The sequence below is a fragment of the Polypterus senegalus genome, chromosome 15 (assembly GCF_016835505.1).
Source record: "Polypterus senegalus isolate Bchr_013 chromosome 15, ASM1683550v1, whole genome shotgun sequence".
Classification (NCBI taxonomy): domain Eukaryota; kingdom Metazoa; phylum Chordata; class Cladistia; order Polypteriformes; family Polypteridae; genus Polypterus; species Polypterus senegalus.
In genome coordinates this window covers 37,920,272-37,947,772 of record NC_053168.1, presented here as the reverse complement: position 1 = coordinate 37,947,772, position 27,501 = coordinate 37,920,272, and the positions used below count along the sequence as shown (strand labels likewise).

Sequence of the window (27,501 nt, the reverse complement as noted above, 5' to 3'; positions counted from 1 at the left end):
GCATAAAATGCATATAACTAATGGTTATTGAAGATTTCCTGTAACCTTTTAAATATTTCTGACTAACATGGACCTTAACATCTGAACTTTTAATGTTTTTTTTCTGTTCATTGCTGTTATGTTTTTGCAGTTAAGTGTAGCATTACTACAGAAATAAAAAGTTTGAAAAAGCAAGACACTACATTCTGATTCAGCAAAGTTACTCCAGAAATTAGTCTGTACCAATTCATGTTTACTCTTTTGCAAAGCAAGTGGTTTGCTTTACATTTTAAATTACTGCAGTTCCCATTTTTTAGACAGATTTTTTACATGCTGGATTGGAGGTTTAGAGTGATAGACCTTTTTATAACTTGATAGAATTTAATTGGGGTCTGACAAATTAATGTTTCATTGTAACATCTGCTGCTTGCACAGTTTTTCTTCTCAAACATTTTTGCACATTTTTGTGGTTTTATTTTTAGATGCACAGCATATTTTCCCACAGTACTTGTAACATTTTGATACTGAGAAAGAGATTCAAACTTGGAGCACACTTATTACCAATGTAAAACATTTAGTCTGACCAACCACATCATGACAATTTTTATGGATTGGTGGGACAACAATGAGTAAAATTACCCCCACCATTTTAAAGACATCGATGCAGTTTTAAAAGAGCCATAACTTGTGAAAGACTACTACTCTCTACAGCAGATGTTGTCCACATATACAGTACAGTGACCCTTTGCAACACCAGTAATAAACAAATTGTTTTTCATGTAGTGCAATTGTCAAATGAAAGATCAAGGAAAGCCAGTTGAAGCTTGTCAAAGATGTCTGGGCCTCTTCTGTTTCCTGTTTATACTACTGGAATATATGCATGTTCTGCTTCTCAAATTCATTATGTCAATTTTTTTTCTCTTCAAAGTTGTCTACTACCATGAGTTGAGGAATAGTAGATGCAAGTAATTAACTTTTCCCAAACTAGTTTTAGTTAGGCCACTGTTACTATGATTTTTTTTTTCTTTCCCTAGCATGAAGATGCATTGCATACTTTTTTGAATAAAGTGGGTTTGCCTGTTGTGAACAATAGGGTGTATGTTTCATCAGATTGCCACACCAAAAATAACATCAAAGAGGTCAGAAAACATTTAAAAAGGGAGTTTATTATAACAGCAACATCATCATCATTTAAGTAGCATATTTTTGTACAAAAAGCGTAGCTCAAAGTACTATTAATAAACAAAGAAATAAATGGAATAGTTCTTAAAGAAATTAAGTATAAATTACTATTGACTTAAGAAAAATTTTAAGTCTACTTTGATAACATATGCTGTGTTTTGATGACCGTGAAGGACATAAAATAACTCCACCCAACAGGATACCAGAGAAAATAAATCTGAGTTGTGTTCCAATCTCAAAACATCATCTAGCATTTCTCAAGGTCATTGCACGAGGTAGAGGTGGCTGAGTGGGTTGGGGTAGGGGGTCCTTTGATAGGTTATCCCTTGTAGTTTTCATTCGGCGAAATGTTATGGCCCAGTCCACACTGTGCTTTTGCTGTCATAGCTTTCTTCAAAAACAACAAATCCATAATCACTACCCAATGCACCTTCCAAATGCAGTTCAGCATTCCTCCCAAATCGGAAAACAATTCTTCAGTGGGTGGCAAAATTCAGACAGACTGGTACTATATTGAACAGAAAATCAGCAGGCTGTCCTTGGAATGCATGAAAACATCCAAGCTGTAAGGGCATCAATTTTTCAGTCTCCTAGACGTTCAGAGCGCAAACATGCTTCTGCCTTAGGAATTTCCAACACGTCTTTCAGAAGGATTTTGCATGAGGACCTTAGTTTTCATCCATACAAAATGATAGTAGTGTTACTGTTTGGTGCACTGTTGCAGAATTTGGCATTGTAGGCCCTTACTTTTTTGAGGATGAATGGTCACAGCCACTTCAGAATGTTAAATTGAAACGGTAGAGAACTTTTTGAGGCCCCAACCGGAAGAAATTGAAATGGTGGATGCTCGTCGATGTCGGGTGGCCTACATGTTTGCCTGATCTCATGTAATTTCTTCTTGTGGGGCTATTTCAAGTCGAAAGTATGCATACACCAACCTGAAAACCTTGAAGCCCACAAGGATGCTATTCACAATGAAATTGCTGCTATTCTACTTGAAATTGCCGAATGAGCCATGCGAGCATTCAGAAATAGTCTCGAAGAGTGTATCGCTAAAGATGGCCACCACCTTGAAGACATCATTTTTAAAATACAGTGAAAGAAATCTTATTTTGTCTATCCTTTCTTGTGTTCTGCAATGGCTGTGTAAGTTACTGGGCCAAAACCCTGTTGATAAAATGTGTATAGAAGTGAAGAGGAGAGTGCACAAGAAAGGACCAAGGAGACTGAATGATCTGGAGAGATGCTGTAAAAAGTTATGGTCACAGATTCCCTGTTCTGTATTCTCCAACCTTTGTAAGATGTTATAGGAGATGACTCAGTGCTGTTTTATTGGCAAAGAGAGGTTGTACAAAGTATTGCATGCAAGGGTGCAAATAATCATTGGACATGTGATTTTGTTAAAAATTTATTTTTTGATGAGGAATTATTTATCTCAGAATATTTCTACTTTAGTTAAAGGATGGATTTCTCTAATTTTTTTAAAGTGTGATTTTTAAGCCAATTGACCAAAAGGTGATTTTTACCAGGAATGCCAATAATTTTGGAAGCGAAAATGTACATATATGTGTGTAAATGTATACAGTAATCCCTCCTCGATCGCGGGGGTTGCGTTCCAGACCCCCCCGCGATAGGTGAAAATCCGCGAAGTAGAAACCATATGTTTGTGTGGTTATTTTTATATATTTTAAGCCCTTATAAACTCTTCCACCCTGTTAACATTATTAGAGCCCTCTAGACATGAAATAACACCCTTTAGTCAAACGTTTAAACTGTGCTCCATGACAAGACAGAGATGACAGTTCTTTCTCACAATTAAAAGAAAGCAAACATATCTTATCTTCAAAGGAGCGCCATAAAGGAGCGTCAGGAGCAGAGAATGTCAGAGAGAGCACTCGCAAAGAAAAGCAAACAATCAAAAAATCAATACATGCTTTTAAGTATACAGAAGCACCGCGATAAAGCGGCATTTTGTAGAGGAGCGTCTGTGTCCTCTGTGCAAACAGCCCCTCTGCTCACACCCCCTCCGTCAGGCTGAGAAAGATAGAGAGAAGCAAACAAGCACAGCGCGGGAAGCATATCTTATAGCATTGAGGAGTTTTAGTTAATATGCAATACATGCTCTGATTGGGTAGCTTCTAAGCCATCCGCCAATAGCGTCCCTTGTATGAAATCAACTGGGCAATCAAACTGAGGAAGCATGTAACCTAAATTAAAAGACCCATTGTCCGCAGAAAGCGGCGAACCAGTGAAAAATCTGTGATATATGTTTAGATGTGCTTACATTTAAAATCCGCGATAGAGTGAAACCGCGAAAGTCAAAGCGCGATATAGCGAGGGATTACTGTATCTGTATTTTTTCACTGTTTTAGCAAAAAATCTAAAAAATAATCATTAATATTATGGAATGTGGATTTTGAAGTCAACAGTGAAGAAGTTGGTGACTTTAACTGATCTACAGCATTGAAAGGATTGTGTTTTAAGTGTTTTTTGAAGGAATGCTGACAGATTGCGTCTTTCTAATTTTCTGATCCTTCTTTGTTTGCTTTGAAATTGAAATAAGCCCAAACAGCAGAAGTTAGGTTTGAAATATCTGTTTTCATTGTCTTGCTGTTTATTGTTCTTAGACAGGTTCAGTGATGGGGGAATATCTTTTTCTTAACGCAGTTGTGGCAGAAACACTGTATTGTATATAAGGGCATAGACTCTTCCAATCATTGCTTGGCAGAACATTATCCAATGATAGGTCTATCTAGACAGTGTCAGGGATGTCTGTGGGTTGCTTATTGTTGTTGTGGGTCTTTTTACATCTTCACATTTTTAAAATGAACCTTTTGAGCATCATTGCTTGATTGCTTTATATCAGTTTGTGGTGCTTTCATTTTATAAATCTTGTTACTAAAAGAAAAACTAAAAACTTATATTCCTCCCACCATCAAAGACAGCTGCAGTGGGGGTTGGGTAGATGGCAACGGTGCAAAGTGGCACCACAAGACACTTTATGCATAAAGAAGACCTTTTGTCGCTTTCTTCTCACTTTCTAGCATCACAGGAACTTTGACTAGATAGTCCTAGTGTTACAGGGTGTCACCACAGACAAAACAAAATTGGTGTCACCCCTAACAAAATTCCAGTTTTTTGGTCCATATGAGCAAAAGACCACTGGTTCTTTTATGCCTAGCTCTTAGTACAAACTAACCAGAGTTTAAAGATTTAAGTTTACAGTTAGGAATTTAGAGGGATGGATATTCCAAAAGAGGCAAGATTGTTCAGGAATATACAGACTTTAATCTTGCATATCCTAAAGAACACAGGCAGCAAGTTTAATGATACTAAGGTCAATGAAATAGGCTCAGATTTTCTTTTTTGATTGAAGGAGTACTCCACCTAAAAATCTTTTTTTAAAATGTTACAAACCCCAGTAGTGGTGGCCGAGAAAAGTAATTTAATGTTTTCATGAATAAATTGTATATTAAATATTGACACTCAATGGAACCCTACAGTGACCAATTCTGGATAATGGTGAACAATGTAAAAATACATCCATGGAAAAAGAAACACATTCTTTCATAATTCACATTGCATAATCCACGTGTCCAACATCCATTCATATTGTAAAATACTGTGCATTTTTTGCTAAGATATTTGTTAGGATTGTTCAGTTGTTTCCTGAAAAGATAGAAATATATCAGTCCCACAATATTATACACTTGAATTGAAGATTTGCTTCTTACCCTTATTAATTAGTCAAGAGTCCTGTCTTCAATTCATACACAAAGAGAATGACATCTTTCCTGCTTACTATGAGTGCTACCTTTCTAGGAAGTAACTGTTTGTCATTATTTGCCAATAAAAATTGAACACGTTTTGCACATCTGCTCTCTGCGAATTGATATCGGACATGAACATATTCAGTATTCAACATATCACTTACTCAATATGTAATTTCTCCACAAAAGCGTGAGATTAAAAAAAAATTCTTGTCCACCATGTGCACCACTTGGGGTAAGTAACATGTTAGAAAAATTTTATTTTTGGGTACAGAATTCCTTTAACATCCTTCCTGCTGCATTTTGAACTAGCTGCAGCTGATTTTTCTGTTTCTTCAGTTAGAAATACATTACAGTAATCTAACTATAAGAAAAAGCTTAGTATGAAGTTTTAACCATCTTGAAATGTTCTAAAAAATGTACGTTTATTCGCTTGGCACATTTCTATCCAGAGTGATTTACAATAGATGTTCAACATACTCATGTAACATCAGCCTGGGGACAATTTTGAAGCAAGGTTTATAGAGCAAGGTTACAGAATTTATCATTGCAAATTAAGAGCTTTAAACCAAACAAACTTCATTTATATATTCTTAGCGAGTTAGTGGACAATCCCATCAACTCAGCCTGACAAAATTAAACGTTTGAGTTTGTTTTAAGTCGTAGGGGTTGATTCTTTCTGCATGAGAGCTGTTAACCAATGAGCACTCACTGGAAGTACAATGCATATAATGCAGTGGTGACAAATTTGGAACAAGGGTGTTTTGAACATCGCAAACAGAAGAGAGTCTTTGTCCATCTGATGTATCATGTTTTACTTACCATAACTAAATGGAAAACAAAGGAAGGGTGGTAACGGCTTTCTGCTGAACCTGTAAGCTCTTCATACAGAATTCTATTGTCAATGCGAAACTGTACTTGAAAGTCGTCATGTAATCTGTCAAACCAACAATTTCTAGTTGTATAAACTGACATAGTTGGATGCCATGATCAGCATCTGTAGTCATGAAATGTAAAATTACTCCTTTTCCAAAAGCTTATGGACTGGAGATGTTGACCTGCACGTCACTTAGATACAGAAATAGATGCTGAAATAGCTTATCAGCAAATTCACAGCATGCACAGCCTAAGTGCTCTTTCGAGCTATTGCTGCTGCATACAGCGATGAATGTACAACCATTTAAAATCTGAAATCTTTTCTTTCTGGATAAACATTCAACCTTTCAAAGAAAAACAATCTTGGTTATAGAATAGAAAATTATAGAATATGACATTTTAACAGGAAACTGTGAACTTAGAGTATAACAGTAAGTAGATAAATGATTTTGTGCATTTTAGATTACCTTTACTGTCAGTCCTGGGGAAAATATGTTAAAGTGTAAAGTTCTGTGGGGTTGGAAATGCATGTATACTATATAAATTATTTTAATTTAATTGCAAAAAAGTCTTCCTATTCTGAGTTGATTGTTCCTTTGCTGGTAAGATATGCATTTATCCCTCCATTCATGAGTTGGATTACCCAAAGTCACTAATAAATGGATTGATGAAACAGACGGGAAATGGTAGTGCTGTGGACAGTTTGGTGGCCTTTCGGTTGCAGAGTCCTAGGTTATAATCATTTATTTACACGTTCTCTTTGTGTTTTTGGTTCTTCTCTTAAGTACTTAGTTTTCCTCCCACATCACTAAGACGTGTACGATATGTTGATTGGTGTCTGTGATACACACAGGCTTGGAAATTGACTTATTGAAAGAATTTTGAAGTCCAATTAATTGGTTCTATTCTAAATCTAATGTTTGCTTATAAACTTGTCAATAAAATGCACATTTTATTGCCATAGTAAGTAATTAACATCAGAATGAATCTAGATGACTAGGTTTAGATTTTATTTTTATTTGAAGTTGAACGTCAAGTAATACACAGATAACAAACCATCACTTTATTATTTTTGGGGAGTATGATATCTCTGTGACAAAGAATTTCATGTATCTAAAAGCTCCTTTGTACTACATGGGACCATTTATAATATACAATGATGCCTCTTGCTAGCACTCTGAATTTGCTCTTTTACATCTGGATGTGAAAATAACAGTTGTTCTGTCTTAGTAGTGTTTAAGCCCCCCATCCATTAGTAAAAACAATAAGTATTAAGTACCATTGTGTTGAATGGTGCAAAATGACTGTTAATGCATTGTAATTTTTCAAATATTAATGAAACTTCAAACAGTTTTGCTTAATATCCTTTATTTTTGTAAGCATCATGATTACTTGGTTTATTTGTACAATAAACTAAGATCTACAAATATCATATTGCTTGCTTGATGGTACCGTTGCAGTGACATATTAAGCAGATGCGTAGTATGCAGTCAGTATTACCAACCAAGCGGAAGTTACACATGCACATATAGCTTTAATCAGGTTAGTAGTACTGATGTTTCAACATGGGTTGTGCAGTACACATTCCTCCCACACTATCCTGATGAACTACTCTGTGTGAGATGCTTCACTGATAGTAAATGGATGGACTGCAATAATTTTAATATAGTGTATTAAAATGCCACAGTATTGCAAAGTTTTCAACAGGAGATAGTGAAGTTAATTTTATTCAGAAGTTTAATATTACTTTATATCCTGTGTTAAAAATGTCATCTTTGCTTTTATTTCTGTTGTATCCCACTATTTGAAAAGCACTTAGAACATTTGAAAGGTGCTATATGAATAAAATGTATAATTATTTTTACAAAGTGCCATGAGTTTAGGTTTGATTGCTAGCCTGGTCAGTGTCTATATTAAGTTTACATGTTCTTACAACATGTATGTGTACTGAGTGTGCATAACTTCAAGTATTGTTTAATAGCTGAATATTAGAAGAGTGTCATTAAGCACTCTGAATTGCCCAAATAAATGTAAAATAAAATAAGTGTATATGTGTGCTATGATCTTACTACTCACAAAGTTAAATTTCAAAAGTAAAGAAACAGTTTTTGAAATTAAGTAACCATTTGCTTAAACTTTTTACAAGTTAAGGTGCCAAATGACATCAGACCATTCTTTTTGTCTGATTCTGAATTTTATGATAATACTAGAAGCATTGAACTGTCACATTATAATGAGAAAATTGAGTTCTGTATAACTATATATTAGGTTGATAGGTACAACATGAGAGATGTGCAATTTGTCAGCTATAAAGAAAACTGTGTCGGTGTTGACATTGTGGTAATACAAAACTAATAACTTGTAACAAAAACTAAAATTTAATTGCTGAAAAACTAAAAACATTTTTTGCCATTTTCTCCTTTTAGTTTAAGTAAAAACTAAAAAAAAACTAAAAAATATGTTAACTGGAAAACACTGATTCAGGAACAGCATTTCCAAATCAAAGCTTGCATTTTTCATGTAACTCCATCTTTTTGATCTTTCTCCATCCTCATTTGCTTACATCAGGCAGAAAAGAGTTAAGGTAATAATAATAACACTTTTTATTTATATAGAGCATTCTTGTGCTCAAGGCACTTTGCAGTCACTTTATATGGTGCACAATTACAGTCCCAAGTAGTCAGGAAGTAGTTTTATGTGTACGCGATGTAAAGTTCTGTTGTTCTGCTTTGGGAAAGTGATGATCACACATGTCTGTCTTTGGTAGGGAGCTCAAAAATTGCTTGTGTTGCCAGTTTCCCTTTACAGCAGTTTTTCTAGTCTGAAGATAGTTGTCAGGCATGTGTGAACTGGTGTGAGTACAGATAAGCTGTTTTATTTATTTAGCATTTGATGCATTAGAAAAAGTTAGGCAGAGGCAAATGATGGATGCATGTTATTTTACTTGTGAACAGGTAACCTGCCGTTTTGATAAACTTAGATTCACTTAATAAATCCAAGGGGACATTTAGGCCATGTGTAAAGAAGAGGTATAATGTTTGAAAACTTTCAAAAAAGCTTTTAATGTTTCATATGTATTTTGGGCAGTTTAAGCTCTGGTTGTAAAGAAGGTTTAACAAATAACATCCATTCACCCATTATTTTATCTTTGTCTGCTTTATCATATTTAGTATTGCAAAATTTATCTTGGCAACATTGGGCAATAAGTGAGGCCCAACCCTAGACATGAAAACAGTACGTTTCAGGGCACACACGTGCACATTCTCACTAGACCTGTCCAGAGTCACCAATTAGGTTAACATACATTTCTGACAATGTATCAATGCTGAATTTGTAGTGTGTTTTAAAATTATATTTAAGAATTTATACATTTAGGTCCACTTTTTCAACAAATGTAAACATACTTTTTGTCATGGTGATTAGAGAGGCAGTCCGACAGCTCCAGCATACTTTAGTTAAATATTAGTGTGGTTACTCCCCATGTACAATTTGTAATTTCTTGCTACGTCTGCCTGGGTTTTCATCAGATACCTTTTTTTTTTTTCTTTTCACTTTTCAAAAAATCGCTGGAGAACGGGGTGTGCGGTATTAATGGCTGGGTGATTTGTAAATATAGGACTGGCACCCAATGTAGTCTTCTGTTTTGTGCCCTGTCTAGTAAGGACAGCATCTCACAGCACTGAAAAATTGCTTTAAGTGTATTCTAAAACAGGATGGATTGACTTCTTATGTTGCAGGCTCTTTCTTGCCACATCATAATGAATGCCACTTATATACATAATAGACACTAAAATTTATGTAAGGTACCTGCTCCACTGGTTACATACATGAGTTGTAAGGCACAATCTCTTTTTTTTTTTTGGCTTGTTTACATAAGTGTGTTTATATGTATGTAGTTTAGTCTAATTATAAGATTCTCTTCTCATTTACATAACCAATTCCAGGATTACTCCAGATGTTTACATTCTCTGCATTGCTTTAGTTTTGGTTATGTTTCCAGTTGCATGTTTGAACATGCAAACCTGCCTTAAATGTCATGTGTAAATGAGAAAGAGATGAAAGTGACTTTCTGTATTTTAAGAAGTGCTGAGTCGGGCTTATAAGTACGAAAGTGGTCATATTCTGAATGTAGTTGGAGGTATTTCAAAGTTTAAAAAAAAAATTTATAAAATAGGACTTCTGGTGACTTGATATATTTTATAAGTACTGAATGACAGCTATGTCTTTAAGTTGAATATGTGGCACATCCTTACACATGTTAGGTGGTATTGTTTCAAACAAAATTAAATGAAAGCTTTCTCATTGTAATTGTCTCCTGATAGTTATTCTGGTGAATCGTCAGATGTAATCTGAATGTTTTTGTAAATAACTGTACAACTCTGTTTTAATGTATGCATTTTGTTCCCCCATTTCTCTTCAGGTGAATCTGGGCTTGGAAAATCAACACTGATAAATTCATTATTTCTAACAGACTTGTATTCGTCAGAATATCCTGGTCCATCTCATAGAATCAAAAAGACTGTACAGGTATGGTTAGAAAATGGATTAGTACGTATTATGTTTTCCTGCTACATTGTACATTTTATTTAATGACCATACTGTATGCTAGCAGTAAATTAATCAGTAGTTATTCCTTTCAAATGTGTGTGATATAAATAAGACTTTTGTGTAAATAGTCCATCTCAGTCTTGTTCGACGAGAGGCATCTTTAGGTGGTTCTACATATTTCAGTATAAGACGGTATCTGACTGGCCATTTTCCAGGGTATTGATCTTCCTTTATTTTTTTTTTATTAAGTTGTTATTTGTTTTGGCTTTTCTTGCGCTGTAAATCATTGTCATATTTAAAGGTAAAATTGTTAATTAACTATACTTTTCTGGCTGAGGACAGCAGGTTCTGTGCCAAAGTATTCTGACTATAGCCCCTGTTCTTTATGAAGAGAAAAAGGCCCAGAGCTTAATGCTGCCCATGTCTTGCTTGAGAATGCTGTGTTCTTTGGGGAGCTCATTTCATACCAAGTTATGTTATTTCTGCATTGTACAACCGAGAAGCCTTCAGGGCCATTCAGCAAGAACACTTACTTGTATTAAGTATAATCAGAATCATTATTTGATGTCATAAGACAGGTTAACTTTTTATATGATGTGGAATATGACTGGTTAAATCTAAACCCAGTGGCACCATCATTAGAAATGTGGCACTGATAATGAAGACATCGGAAATAAGGTTTTATATCAGTGACCAGTAGGCCAGAGGTTTGTGTCGATGATAACACTACAGAGTAATTTACTCACATTAATTCGTTCATCTAGAGCAGGGGTAGTCAATTATGATTTAAAGAGGTCCGGATAGAGAAAATTTCCTCATGTGCAGGTCTGCAGCATCATCATGTTTAAGTTGCATTATAATTTTTACATTACAATTAATTTATATAGTTTGAAGTAGCATTGCCATTGTATCAACATCTGCACTGTGTGAAGTCAATGACTCAAATCAAACGAAGAAATTCAATACCATTTCAACAATTATTTATTTTCAGTGCAACTCTGGAGGGCTACATACAATAAAATAAGAAAAAATAAATAATAAGTAAAAGCGAGGTAAATTTGACGTTCAACTGAGAATTATAAATAATAAGTACTTTAATAATAAGTTTTAACGTTTCAACAAAAAAAAAAAAAAAAAAGACTTGGCCTCATATAAAAATAAAATATATACAAGTTTTTAATATGTGTACAACTGAACAGGCATAACCAGTTTCACAGTAAATCTGAACGTCTTTAAATAACTGAACGTATCTTCCTTTCCTCCTTTCCCTCATATCCCACTGCCTACTTTCTCTTGTTCAGTGAGAAATGAGCTCTTGCTTGGTGTGCCAGGTTTTTAAATCTGGGCTGGAATGGTTTCAGTGCCATCCTCATGCATGTGTGAAGATTGTCATCACTGAATGTTTTTTGTCACATCCCAAAATCTGTGCATCTCTGAGGGAAGACTCGTTCTCGTTAGCGAGTTGTTGGCCAGTAAATTAATGTGTTAAAATCCTTGTTGACCGATCATTAGTTGGCTTTAAGATAGCTTGTTTTCTGTAGCCTTACTGGCAAATTCAGTGGGTAACTTTTCTCAAATGTAATTTTGTGGTGCTTCACATTCCCGCTTTTAACCACTGTCACCGTCTCGGAGCAGATGAGACAGAGGTTTTGAGCTTCCTACAGGAAGTATGAACATAAACACCTTGGTCCATTCCGGATTAAAAGCCTGGTTTTCATTGTCAAGCTTCCGCCATTTAGCAAAAGCCATGGCACATTGACTATTTCGTCGCTTTTCTCTCTCTTCTCACACCTGTATATTTTTTCTCTTCGTGTCACTGCCACAAGAGTGCCAGCTGTTTTCACTCAGAATGCAGGTTTTCCGCTCCTCTATTCAGTGAAGGCCCGCCCTACTCTGCCTGTGATTGGCTGACATTCTTGCCTTCACTTTGACCAATATTAGTCTTCATGCTTAAACCCAGCCAACTCGAACCCACAAAGGCAACAAGTACTGGCCAATCAGAGACACGTAGGAGGTCCCTTTCACTGAGTAGCGGTGTAGAAACACTGTCAGAAAAGAGCCGCTGGTAAAAATGTAATCTCCGCCAAAACTAAATAAAACTCAAAGATAAGTCTGGGTCCAGACCCGGACTGTGGTCCGCCTATTACCTGTGATCTAGAGGAATTTATTGAAGAGCGATGATTTTTAACCAGTTTCATTTATAGAAAATGAATGCAACAGTGAAAAAATGCAAAGGAATTCAAACAAAATGCTGGTGAACATTTAGTGTTACTAAATTTTAAGTGCATTTGTTTACTGTGCTTTTTATAATTTGTAAAGTTTGTAACTATTTTACCTTTAAATTTGTCATAGTTCTCAAAGTGTGTACTCAGTGAAGAGTTCTATAATGAATCAAATTAATTTATGCTTCCATAATAAAAAAGATAAAATAAATACACATCTTAAAACACTTTACACATGCACACATCTAGAAAAAACTGTTTACTGATATAAGTAGGGCTTGCACTTTGGCATGGATTGCTTTTATTAAATTAAAATTCTGCAAGGTTTAACAAAGTGGGACATCCTGATGGACATTCATAGGAAAACGTGTTGACACTTTTATTTCCATTTAACTGTTATCCATTTACAGAATTATGTAAGAAATAACAATAATTTGTACATGTCAGTGTAATGATATGAAAATGTGATGATGTGACCAATCAGATGTCAGTTACAGTCATTTAAACTTATTGTGTCATGCATTTAAGGGAATTGAAGTGATAGTGAAATTAATCACTTTTTAATACAATACAATACATAGCCTAAATAAAGGAACAGAGGCTTCAAATTCACTCTGTGGTGGTTGTCCATCCCAGCTGCACTGCATATTTGGCAGGAACCAAACCAAACACAGGACAGGATGCCATACTCGTACACAGCCAGATGCAATCCTGATGACATGAGCTGCTTCATATATTAATTCCAAAATAAAGTTTATCAAGCATTTCAGAATTTCCACTTTGTCCAGACACCCATGAGGCTGTGTTGTTAATGATTTGAACCATAGGGCAAATCTAATGAAAATGTATTTACAAAAGTGCACTAATGTAAAGATGTGCAGTTATCTGGGCTGCTAAAACATGTCACTGCTGAAATTGACTCCACGAATACTTTGTCTCAAAATAAAGCTCATTAGTATAACAACTAAATAGTGATGAACATATAGTGAAAGTGCACATATTTGACACTGTATGACACATCCTTGAATAGCACTGGAGGAAAAGGAATGCAGTCTATTTCAGACTCTAAATTTGGGCTGAACTAAAACACAACAAAGGCAGTTTCAGATAGATAGATACTTTATTAATCCCAAGGGGAAATTCACAAGCTTCAAGCTGGAATACTGAAATAAATGTATCTTAAAATGACAATTCATTTTAACAGATAGCCTTAAAGATGGGAAACTCATAAAAAGGACTAGAGATTTGAAAATTGAAAGCCTCAGAATTTTATGACATTTAAAATGTGAATTGAGTTCTTTTAAATATCAATAGCATGTAGGCAGTAGCATTTGGCCTACACCAGATACAAATTCTCCTAACGATTTAAAAAAACAGCCTATTTCTAACTCTTGATTATTGAGATAGATATCTTAAGTGAGCTTTTTAAATGTTACTGGTAGGTGTTTCAAAAACAGTTACATTTTAGTTCCGTTGTAGGTCATTCACTCTTCTGTAATCTGGAAAGACCTTGCTATTAGTAGCCAACCTTTGAGACTACTTTGATGTAATGTTTTATGAAGTTTTTACGAATGCTAAGTTCAGCCATCAGAAAAGTAAAGGTAGCACAAATTAAAAGTTTTAAGAGGGATGTGAGCATAAGAGGTGACTTGTGAAGAACTTGGGATTGCAGAAAAGTTTGTATCCATACTTGGGTATTATTTGAAAAATGAAAGGAGGGCACTGTTTTTTCATGAAGACAGTAGGAAAATTAATCAGTCCATATTTTTGTTAAATGCTTATATATATTATTGTACCTATACTACAGTATGTTCTGTCTTTCAGTTACTTTTGTATCAATTTCCTTTTATTTTCATTGTCGTGTTCAGTGGTGAAGAGCATCACTTTTTGAATTTGTCCATTTTGTGCCTGCGTATCAAGACTGGGTGTAGCTCTAGGCCATGTTGTATTTTTAGATGTTATGGTAGCTTCCTTATGCACTAATGCTACATTCTTGTGTTGCGTGGAATATGGGAACTACAAGATACCCCAGTGGAAAGGTTTACAAATGTCATTCCAACTTGAGGCTCCCAGAGGGGCAATTTTGGGATATTTGTTATCCAAATTAGCTGAGCTGTGATGTAACCTCAACTTATTTCATTATATGATAATAATAATCCATTCAAGCGGAAATTGCATGTTGTTGGAGCAATGCAATACATTCTTAATGAGCTTAGCTTGCTTTTTAGATAGATAGATAGATAAATAGATACTTTATTAATCCCAAGGGGAAATTCACATTTTTTTTTTTCAAAGAAAAAAATTGTAGGAAATCTTTAATTACTTTTTTTACTGCAATACCCATAAAGTAATTGAGATGAGATGTAGAAGTGTCTATTAAAGCTTTTCAATGCAAACACAATAAATGACTAGAAAATATCTCAAAATACGATGCCCTGTAAAGGCAACAGGTGTCTGTAAGGAAGAATCAAATATTGAACAAGGTAAAGCAGCACCTTGACAGCAACCTCACATTTGCACTTGAATAGAACAAATTATGCAAGTTGCAAGTCTTAAATGGTAGCTCAAAAAATTGCAAATGAATTTATTGCACTAATTCATCATTTTTTAATTATTAGTGTTTTGCCTATGAGACTACTGGTGCTGTTGTCACCCTGTTACCAGAGTTTACACTACTTATCCAAGCAACAGCATGCACACTATGAGCACTTATTGCCATGCTTGCACATACAATATAGTTGCATCTAAAATAGCTGGAAGAATGTGATTATGCACCTCATTGTGCAGTATGGCCCTCCAGTTCATGCCGTTTGACAGGATCTACACATGTGTGAGCAAGTTCCCATTTTGAATTCTTAAACTGAAAAGATTAATGTACAGTATATTCTAAGTTCACATCTGAAGCTCACAGCCCTGGTAGAAAGAAACTGCTGTCACTAAAATAAGCTTGCATGAACAAAAGGATAATACACTTGGGGATCAAACTAATATGTGCAAACACTGCAAGTATAGTAAGAGTCATTTTTTGCAAAAATGGCCTCGTTGCCACTCCTACAGGTGGATGTCATTTCAGGGAAATATTTTACTGCACCTGACAGGCAGATGTTATGGGTGTTTTAAAGTTTTCAGTCTGTCAGTATTTCTACTAATTTGCTACCAGTCAACTCTTAGTGATGCAGTTTCTTGTATTTTACACCCAGACCTTTTTATTTCCTTCTATGCTTGAATGCAAGATTGAAAACTCATTTCATACTCTGATATAATTAAATTTTTGTTTAGTAGTAGTAAATATAGTATTATCTAATTGAAAGGTCAAGTTATGAGTGGTTATCAATGAATCAATAATGTGTGCAAGGTCGCATGTTACAAACCTAAGTCTTTCTGGAAGACCTCTAAGGGTAGCTAATATCAAGCTAAATATTTCACTTATTTTCTATGGTAAACAGTATAGTGAACTCCAGACCTTGAACAGGTTTCCTCAAAATTATATTAAAAAATCCTCAAATAAGAGTATGATGCCACTTTGCAACGCATTTATTATAAAAAGCATTCTTTAATATGTGGAACATGGTTTCATGTTTTACAAAGAGTGGTAGCATGTAAGCAGAGCATAATTTTAATCTCTACTAGCGACATTCCATTGTATTTTAGTACTTCAAAATAATCAGGTCATAAAATAATAAACTCAAAACACCTTTACATTATTTATTTGATTAAAAAAGTAATTTAAGCTCTGAGCTTAGGGGGTGGTGGTTGAAGTTTATTTTATAGTAAAGGCTAATCAGCAGAGCTTTGGTTTCTGTTTCTTCTGTGAAGAAAAATGCAGCAATGGCCTTTTATTCTCGCAAAGCAGAAACTCCGTTTAGCTAAGAATAAATCACATATAGTATATATGTAATTTCACCTTGAATACTGATGATTTATACCCTTAAATTGAAAAGAGATGCTTCTTACGGCAAAATTTATTGCTGCTGTTTCATGTCATGAAATCTGCATTCTGCTCAATATCATTGCAGTGGAGCACTGCTACAGTATATAATTCTTTGCCATGATTCTCAACTAGTTCACATAGGTTCTTGCGCACAATCAGCTGCATTGAGTAATTCTTATGTATCCTCGAAGCATGATACATTTTCAGGTTTCGCTTGCAAGAGTCTGTTTACAAATGTTTTTATGAAGTACTAATACTACAATTTTTAAATATAGAGTATTCAAAGAAGTAATTTGGAGAACTAATATGTAATAGAACCTCATCAAAATGACAGATGTTCCTAGGTACAGTATGGCACAAATCAATAGACATCCCTGTTCATTGCTCTTTAAGTGCGGTTAACTGAGTTTTGCCTTACACATTAATGTATGCAGTATATGTATACATCTACAGCTTCCACCATAAGTTACCAGTACAGGTGTAATGCCAATTATGTATCAGTTGTTTTGCATACGATGTACAAATTATACAACAATGTTAATTTGTGGCATATTCTGGCTTCATGCAGGAGGCTACAGCAGGGTCAGTTGTACCATGTTGTGTAGGTCCATTGCAGCCAGAGCTAGAACAGAGCTTCATTTCACAAAAATCACAGCCAGTTGAGAGCTACACTTGAGAAGGTACAGTTTGTGTAGAACATGAGACAGCTGCTATGAGAGAAAGGCATCTCAATTCTTCTTGCGTTTTTCTGGGCAAGATGTAGCAAGGTTGCAGGAAACATGTATTTTGTTCATCGTTATGTTCCTGTGCAGGGTGAGGTGAGAGAGAGACAGTGCAGAAAACAACACCCCCATTATTTGTGCGCCATAGCAAGTCATGTTGAGTGAGGGAGATGACGGGATGAGAGTCTCGAGTCACAGTGGAGATGAGTGCAACTCATTACTACTCATACCACAAGGGAGGAGAATGGAACAAGAGTGCAAAAGTAGTGAATGTTGCACCTTCTCGTGCCACCATGTGTGAGATGGCATGTAAATATGTAAGGTATATTTCAGGCTTTTTCCCAAGCCACGGGGGAAGAGTATGTAAGGTGTACATCTTTTGCTTTGTTGTGCACAGATTTTAATGTATTGTTTTTTGTCATTGTGTTCCTCTTTCAGCTTGTGTAAAATTTAATTTACTTAAATGTAGCTTGTGGTAAACTGCTGCTCTGCTGCATATAGCTGTATGATTTTTGAGTTTTTATAATGTACTTGTTGCAGTAATAGTATGGTACAAATGATATATGGGAAAACATCATTTTTGGCATTTAACCTCTTAAGAATTTCACATACAAGTCTAGAACAGTTACATTTATCACAATTTTTTATTGCACCTATGAAGATTTTTAGCTATTAATGAATCTCCTGTATGTTTCACTATAGTGTCTTTGTTTGATAGAATTACTTTACACAAAAACTGCAGAAGTATCACCTTTGAAACTTAGAAGGCATTTATGCTTTTTTTGTTTTTGCATTCTTTTGGTTGAGTGGGGGAGGGAAGACTTGTTAGTTTCGAAAAGGGAGTATGAATTGTATTTGTTTTCTGACTTTTCAACCCTTCCCACGAGTTCAGTTTTTTGATGGGATACAGTTGGTCATTCGTTTTTGTGGAACTAACTTGAGTTCATGGTTTTTGGTGCATTGCCAGTTTTCAGCTGCTTCAATTATATCTCCATTTATGGTACTTTGAAATCATATACATAATTAGTAGCAGTTACTTGTTTCAAAGCAAATTAACTATTGACTGCTTGGATTATAAACATAGACGTTTAAATGATAGTGTCTTCTATTTTATTTAGAATCATACTGTTCTTCTTTTTGAAAATGATCTCCATAATTAAAATAAGGCTAAATTTGTAAGGTTTGTGCTTTTAAGGGTGGTGTGTAGGATAAAAGGTTTAAATCTGTTGTTTATGATGTAGACCAGTGTTACAGAATACTCAAAATATGCTTTAATATAATAAGTCAAGATGTGTTATTAAAATAACTGACAAGCTTGTGTTTTTGTCATTTTTTTGTTTTCTGAAAATAAGCACAATCTAGATATGTAAACCCCTAGCCATGGAAAATGCATTGCTTAAAATATAACCTTTATTTGTAAGTAAATGAAATAGTTTGTAAGTAAATACTACCAACATCAGCATTGTAGTATGTGATTATTTTTTTCAAAACACATAGCTTTTGTAATGTTTATCTGAATATACTACGTACTTTAGAGTGATTGTCAAATATTTGTGGTAAATATATTTGAACCAGGAATGACATATTAAACTGCATTTGGCATAGTTTAAAAACAAGCAATAGTAAACTCACTCAAATCTATTCATGAACTATCATAAAAACAATCTTACTTTATATGTGTCATTGGTCATTCTCAGCAAGTGTAAAGGCTTGTAAGAATTACCACCATTTTACTTTGAAAACCATTAAATGAAGCCCTTTGGGTGCAAGTCCTCTCATAGCCTACTACAACTACAGAATTGTACTGGTTTTTTTTTAGCTTAAAAGATGGCTTCTGTGAAATCATTGTACTAAGACAGTGTTTCTTTTCATTTCCCTTATATTTGTTTCTAACTCAGGTGGTACTAAGACAGTGTTTCTTTTCCATTATATCTGTTTCTAACTCAAGTGGTAGCTTGATGTTTTTCCTGGAGTGCCAGCTTAGTTTATAGTTGGTTGTAGTTCAAGGTTCGAAACTTTTAAGTGGAAAATCATTGTTTAAGCTCTGTAGATCTGGAGTAATTCCATTTGGGTTTTGTGTCATTTAGTTTTCTTTCTTTTTCCAGGTTGAACAATCCAAGGTTTTAATTAAAGAAGGTGGAGTCCAGTTACTGCTTACAATAGTTGATACACCTGGATTTGGAGATGCTGTGGATAATAGTAACTGGTGAGATTAAATTTTTTAATTAAACACAGGAAAGTATTTTGAACCATAAACTGTTGTGTATAAATTTATAATTTTCCTAAATGTAAGTTATGTTACAAGCTATGTAACTCCCAGTAAAACAGGCTTCCATAAACCTGATAAAATGGGACTTATTTACTTATTTTGTTAGTGAAGATCTTGATGATTGATTTAAGGACCTACATTATCTTTAATATTGCTGCACACTGGCTGTAACACTCAAAGTCAATAAATGAGGCTCAGTAGAAGACGCATGTCTTTATGGAGACTTGGTGGTTTGGTGTATGTAGGCTGACAAGCAAAAACATGTAGTATTTTGATCAGGCACATTCTGTTGAGCTGAGTGAAAGCTGTATAAAATATTAATCTATACTAATAAAAGGCAAAGCCCTCACACACTCACTCACTCACTGACTCATCACTAATTCTCCAACTTCCCGTGTAGGTAGAAGGCTGAAATTTGGCAGGCTTATTCCTTACAGCTTACTTACAAAAGTTGGGCAGGTTTGATTTCGAAATTCTACGCGTAAGGGTCATAATTGGAACCTATTTTTCTACATATAATGTAATGGAGTTGAGTTAGAGATGGCCGTGGGGGGCGGAGTTTCGTGTGACATCATCACGCCTCCTACGTAAGTACGTAGAGAATAAGGAAGAACTCCAAACAGCGATGAGCACAAAACGCCATTTCACAATTGAGAAGGCAGAAAAACATTATGAAGCAAATGATGCATACAAGCATATTCATAAGTACAGCTACTGCGGAAACAAAGCACGGCGTGAACCGTAAGTTTATATTAAATTAAGTTCATAGACAGGCTGCCACTAGCGTTTGTAATTTAGTGCCTGCCCATATAAGGCCGTCCATCAGCGGCAATCCAATACAAACACTGCCGGTAAATATTCACGTGTGAAGGACTGTGCTTATGCAGAGGAAGATGAGATGGTCAGGGTGGTGTTTGGCACAGACTCATTGAAACTGCGAGAGAAACTTGTGCCGGGTCTTAGCTGACATTACACGAGATGGCACCAGCACAGCTGGGAACCTTCGATGCAAGAACACCAAGCGGCTCACGTGAACTGACGCAGTGCACAGACAAAAAGCAACAGTTCCAAAGAGTGCTGAACAAAACCGAATTACACAATTGAGAAGGCAGCAAAAAATATGAAGCGCCTGATACATACAATCATATTCATAAGTGCAGCTACTGCGGAAACAAAGCACACGGTGGAAAAAGTGAATGTCCGCTAAAGGAAGACAGTGTAAAAAAACCCGTGCATGCAGTTTGTCACATCTCAGATAAAGAGGAAGACGAGCTGTTTATTGATGCAGTAAGAAACTAATCGATGAATGAAACCTCTTATCTTTACAACGATTGACAAACACGGAATGTAACTTGAACACAACACATCGTACAAATACGACCCTGATTGAAACAAATAATGATAATCAAATCCTTGATGACAGCAACATTCAATAACACTCACAAAACAATTACTGTATATTGACAATCATGTTAAGTTATTTTTAAAATGTTCCCTTTTCTTTTTCATAACTTCTACTTCTCCACTGCGATACGCGGGTGTATATATATATAAATGTATATATATACCCCGATCTACAGTACATACTCTCGCATAGACAAGCCACACGCTGTGGCTCAATTGTAGAGTCTTCGTCTCTAATGCCGTAATTCGAGGTGCGATTCCCGAGAGGGGATGCACTGAGTATCTGAGTATGTACACGCGCTACCCGATTCATTTTACCTTCGCATCTCCTTGGTTTTGGACGTATGAAAAAATATTCGGTTAACTCAGAATCATGTTACGTTATTTTTAAAATGTTTCCCTTTATTAGCACAAGCACAGCTGAGAAGCTTCCATGCATGTACTCCATAACGCGTTAAAAAAATAACGCATTTAATCACACTTTCAATTCCAAGCAAACGGGAACTTTTGTCAATGCATGATTTCCTGGTACATCCATTACACTGATGCACACATCACAGCTACAAAAATGTTAGAGTCGGAATAAAGCGCGTTCCTACGACTGATCATTTCGACTACCCGAAAGCCTTGATAAAAGCATGGTTTTGTGCACACTGAAAAGCAAGCAAAATTAGATGCATTACAGAAAGCGGACTTTGTGGCTCTTACTGGGGATCATTGGACTTCCGTGACCGTTAGTAATTCTAATTACATCTAATTATAAAATGTTCAATGATCACACTGTTTTAGTCTAATGTACAAAATAATTTTGGCTAATGTTACTCAGAGTTTAAAGATTAAGTTGGTCAAATTACCTTTTATGTTTCTGACTTATTTTTTTAAGAAGAAAAACTGCACTTGAAATTTTGGTTATTATTATTTAAAGACAATACCATTCTGAAAATGTACTTAAAGTACTTAAACTACCACTTTATTTTAAGTCTGCCCAATTTTAACCAGGGATGATATTTTTGTTTCTGTTTTGAATTCAAATGCAGTTTAAAGGCTTTTTTTCAGAAATTAAAACAGCCTCAGTTTACAATATTCATGTCCATGTCTATTATTTGATTCTGTCACCCACTAAAACCCTTTTAAATTAAAAAAAAAACAAACATTTGCGATTTGGGGCAAATTTACGTGCGATTACATACGATTAATCAAGATTAATTCTTACCACAGCCTCTAATTAATTGGATTAATTTTTTTAATCGAGTCCCACCCCTAATATATATATATATGTGGATATATATATGGAGATTTGTATATATATGTGTATATACAGTATATATGTAGATATATATATATTTATATATATGTATATATATGTTTATATATGTGTCTGTGTATGTATGTATATATATATATATATATGCCAGCAACACTCATGACAATGACAAAACAATTACATTGTCAATCATGTTACGTTATTATTAAAATGTTTCCTTTTCTTTTTCCTTCTCCGCTGCCAATCGCAGGTATTTTGCTATATATATATATATATATATATATATATATATATAATATAAATATATATATATAAATATAAATATATATATATAAATATATATATATAATATAAATATATATATATAAATATATATATAAATAGATAGATAAATATGACAACAACACCCATATCAATGACAAAACAATTACATTAACAATCATCTTACGTTATTTTTAAAATGTTTGCTTTTCTTTTTCATAACTTCTTTAACACACTACTTCTCCGCTGCGAAGCGCGGGTATTCTGCTAGTCATAAATAAACTACAAAATCATAAACCATTTAATTTATTTCCCATAAACATTACTTTCAGTCTTTTGTATTTCCCATCCAGTTGTATAGTGTTTTTGATTATGAATTCTGTATTTGTTGAAAATTCTGATGTCATATTTATGAGTTAAAGGACTTGTATTTCTTTAGTACTTCTTTACACTACTTTAATTTTTTTATGTTATCTGCTGATAAATTTATTTTTTCTTTATCAGCATGCAAGTTTGTAATAATACAAATCAGAACAATGTTTGCAAGTAATGTTGGTTCATTAACATTTAAGCACACTTTTAAGGTTCTGAAAATTTTTGGAGCACATTGTATGCAAGTCTAATACATATTGTTTAAACCATTATTGCACACAAAGTAATAATATGAAAGAGTAGCAATATTAGTGTTTGAATTTAGATCACCCCCAAATCCTGAACATTGTGTTGTATAAGACATTTGAGCCATCCTGTAAACATTTGAATTGACACATAAGAAAAAAGCATGACTAATTAGTAGAAGAGAGGCACAGCTGTAGGCACATTTGGTGCTGAATATTAAACACTGTATCATTTCTTCCATGCAGCATCCGTTGAGCATCTGGCTTCAAGGTTTTATTCTTTGCTACCTGCTGCCAAAGAGCTATTGACCTAATTTTTCACCAACTTCTTATTATTTTAAAAGATACCCTAATTATTGGTATCCTTTGGTAAAGATGAGTAAAATGGGATATAGAAATATTACTTTTTGGTTAATTACCTTAATATCTCATTGAAAAAAATGAAAGAAATTCAGCCTTTAACTGAAGTAAATTTATTCCAAGAAAAAATCATTCTTCACCAAGAAGTAGTTATTTTTAACCAAACTATATGTACCGTGGTTATTGGGACCTTTTCATTTAACACTTTATATAGCCTGTATTTGCCAATGAAATCAACTCTCCTCCTATAACATCTTATAAGTTTGGAAAATATATAACAGGGAATCTGAGACCATTCTTCCTTACAAAATCTCTCAAAATCATCCAGGCTCCAAGGTCCTTTCTTGTGCACTCTTCCTTTTCAGCTTACCCCACCGGTTTTCAATGGAGAATATGTCAGTGGACTACGACACCCATGGCAGAAGCTTGATTTTGTGTTCCCTTAAACATTTTTGCATTAACTTGGACATATGTTTAGGATCATTTGTTCTGGTCGAAGATCAGCAATAACCCACTTTTAGTTTCTTTTAAGAGGCAGCAGAAATGCAAAAAAACAGGCACTTTACGGTTTACTTGGTACCCCGGTAAATAAAAGCAAAATATTAAATCTGAACATGATTGTCTCTGTAAAGAAGCTTAAACTAGGGCATGGTTGGATATTTCAACAGGACAATTGTTCAAAGCATACTTCAAAATCAACACAAAAATAATTTAGTGACCACAAAATCAATGTTTTTTTAATGACCATCCCAGTTTCCTGTCCAAAAGCCTTTTGGAAACCCGTGGGATGAGCTGGAGTATAGTCTACAAGCATGAACCTCAAAATCTGAAGTATCTAGAGAGATTGTTTGGAAGAATTGTCACAGATCCCGTGCCATGTGTTCTCCCACCTCATTGAGCATTACAGAAGACGACTCTAAACTAATACCTTGGCATTAGGGGACTACACAGAGCATTAAAAGGAGAACTTTGATTTCACATGTCTGTCTTTTACATATCTTCAGTCGTGGAAATATTGTTAAAACTATAGCTTTTCATTGTGTTTTCATTGCAAGTACAATGTAATTAATTGCTGCTTTTTTTTTTTGCAATACTTTTCTTTAAGTATCATGATAATGCATCCTCGACTGCATATTTTGGCTTTGTACAAGTATTCGTACCAGTGACCAGTTCTCTAATTTTAATGAATAACAAATCCTGTGCTGAAATTTTATTACCTGTAGTCTTTATATTCTTAATGTGACTTTGTTTTATGTACGAAGAAAAAATAGTAATAGATAGATATGCTTTTCAGTCTCTGTGTGGGCGCCCTAACGTTTATAAATTTGTTACTCAAAACACATGGCTCAAAAAAGTAGGAAACTTGAGAGAAGCCCCAGAGAAACCAGTAATTGTTTTGAATGAGCTATACCATTCAAAAACTAAGACTGGATTGAAGGTGTGGTAATCAACCATATCAAGAGCTTGGATTTTGCCAAAAAAAAATACATTCAGGTTAGAAAAGGTTAGGTCTGGTTATTCAGGGTATGAAAATCGCAATACAATACGTGTTATGGTAATGTCTCATATTGTATTGTATGACACAGAATAGCATGCCATATAGTTTTCATATTGGAAACATAAGAAATTTTGTACAATTGAACCCAAAACATTAAGTATATTCCTTTCTATCCATCTTTGAAGAGAAAGTTAATTTTGATGTTTTTTCAAGCTGCTTTGTGCAGTGGTAATGTCACTAGCTATGGACAATGCAGAAAAGTCTCCACCAATTTAGTGGATCTGCATCACCAAGAGTCACAACATACTCATCAAGTACTGCATTACTTACAGCAATGAACTGATGACAGTCAATGTTGTTGTTTATAAAAGCATTCAAAACATTAAAAGTGGCATTGCAATCAAAAAAATGACAGTCTACACAAAATGCAAGTGATTTTTTTCATTACATCAGCAGCTTTGCCTAAAACATATTAGAAAAGTGTGTGTTGCCTGAGAGATCTCATCAAGACTGTTTTAATGACACTGATCATGCTGTTAAAAGTGTAGTTCACAAACAATGAGAAATGTTGCATACGGCTGTAATTTCTCATTGTGGATAATGAGCTGTTGATAAAGGACAAATCGACCTACTATTACAAGTGACTTAAGTGTGTTTATGGAGTGTACTAGTGGCACTAGTTGGCACTGGACACCACCCTAAAGTTCTTGATTGGCAACATTATGAAAAAGGTTTGAAACTGCTGTCAAATATTATTGTTTAAAACAATTAGATGGCAAAGCATGTCAACGGAGTGCCTTTAGTTTTTATTTTTCTTTCATCAAATATTCCAACTACTGGTCAGAAAGAAATTTCCATTCAAAACATTTGTTCATAGTCCTTGCAAAGAATGGCATACTAATTTTTTTGTTGGTAAGGTTTCTTAGCTGTTCTTTCCCTCTGATATTGCTGAATGTTGCAGGCAATACATATAGTATTCATGCATAAGGCAGCATACGTGTTTGTTTCAGAAGATGGCTTGTTAAACATCAAATGTCTTAACCTGCTCTTAAAGCTTTTCATAGGGCTCTGATTTTTTTTTTAATAGATGGATTAATTTCTGTTATACATACAAAATGATTAATGTCTGCATGGTGTACTTTATAATTAATACAGCCAGTGCTTTGAGTACATTTCTGCAAATATTTATTTCAACTTGATTTTTTCATGAATATTCTGCAGTCATCACACTCTCCTATAAACCTTCTTTGGTTAATCTGAAAAAGTGAAACTGACCTTAAATCAAAGTGTTGTGACAAGTATACCATGAACTTATTAGTTCACCAGAAAAAAACAGTTTTATGTATTTCCAGTCCTTGTTCCCAGTCTTCAAAGTTGTAAATCAGCAGCAACCTTGTTTCTCTTCTGGCTATGTCTCAGCTGTAAGTGAGCAGAATTGAGGTTGTTTTTGTGTGGGAGTATACAAGAATGAGATGTAACCATTTAAAAATCAGGAGGGAGTGAGCTTTAATAGGTCAGTTCTGAACAGTCCTCTAACTGCAGACTGTTGAAATGTGCATGAACAATGAAAACTGTCTGTCAGCTATTATTTAGTGTTTTTAATAATTAGTACATTTGTGAATTTTAAATTTGTGATAATGTATTAGGCCTGTTTTTTAAAAACTCTAATCAAAATCAGTAACAGTCAGCACAATATTTCTAGTCATGCAGAAATGTAGACAATTTTTGTATTTTAAAGAAAAACATGAAGTGATTTTTTTTTCTTCAAATTTAATCAGTTGAAAAGCGGTGAATAACCTAAAATGGTGAAAAAGTAAGCAGTACTTTGCCGGAGGTTTACATTTAAAGTTTAATTTAACAAAAACTTAAAAAGAAAATTTTAGAATATTGCAAATGGGCCTCCTTCAGGGAACAACCAATATGTTACAACCTACAGATGTTCTGCAGCAGTTAAAATAAAACCTGCAGCAAACAGTTTGCACTCTGTTGATTACTTTAAAAACTCTTTGTCTGTCTTAAAGCACACTGTAGAAATTTGTAAATTCAGGTGGGAATGGCAAGAAGATGGCAGTTAAAAAATGAAATCAGATGGAGCATTATTACCCTAAGGACATTAGGCCATTTATTTAGAGAAATTGCAAAAAATAAATAAAATTAAAATGTCAGTGAGTACTGTGTCCTACACAATCCAAAGGCAGATTTCCAGAAACTGGAAGAAACTTTGAAAGGAAGAGATCTGGCAAAGTCACAACCCAATCGGAAGACGCGTTTCTGAGAGTTATCAACCTGTGTGATAGGCACCTCACAGCACAACAGTTTCAAGGACTGCTTAACAGTGGTAAAAAAAAGCAAGTCTCAGTTGTTACTGTCAACAGGAGACTTTGTGCTGTAGGTTTGATAGGGTGAGTGGCAGTAAGAAGGCCATTCCTTAAAGGACAATATAGGGCTTTGAAATACTAGCTGTGGACTAGTGCAGACTGGAAGAAAGTCTTATGGACTGATAATTCAAAATCTGAAATCTTCGGTTCATCATGTAGGGTATTTGTATGCCATCGAGTTGGTAAAAGGATGGTTTCTCAGCGTGTGATACCAACTGTT

The 27,501-nt window shown here is 34.6% G+C and overlaps 1 protein-coding gene across 5 annotated transcripts in view; it reads left to right on the top strand.

The window, feature by feature from the left end:
• Positions 1-27,501, top strand: part of sept7a (septin 7a) — a 132,494-nt gene that overhangs the window by 83,963 nt on the left and 21,030 nt on the right. For all 5 annotated transcript variants that reach the window (XM_039737689.1, XM_039737688.1, XM_039737690.1 and 2 more), the window contains 2 exons: positions 10,228-10,334; positions 19,336-19,436. In XM_039737689.1, coding sequence (XP_039593623.1) covers positions 10,228-10,334; positions 19,336-19,436 — 208 coding nt within the window. The remainder of the gene's footprint in view (positions 1-10,227; positions 10,335-19,335; positions 19,437-27,501) is intronic.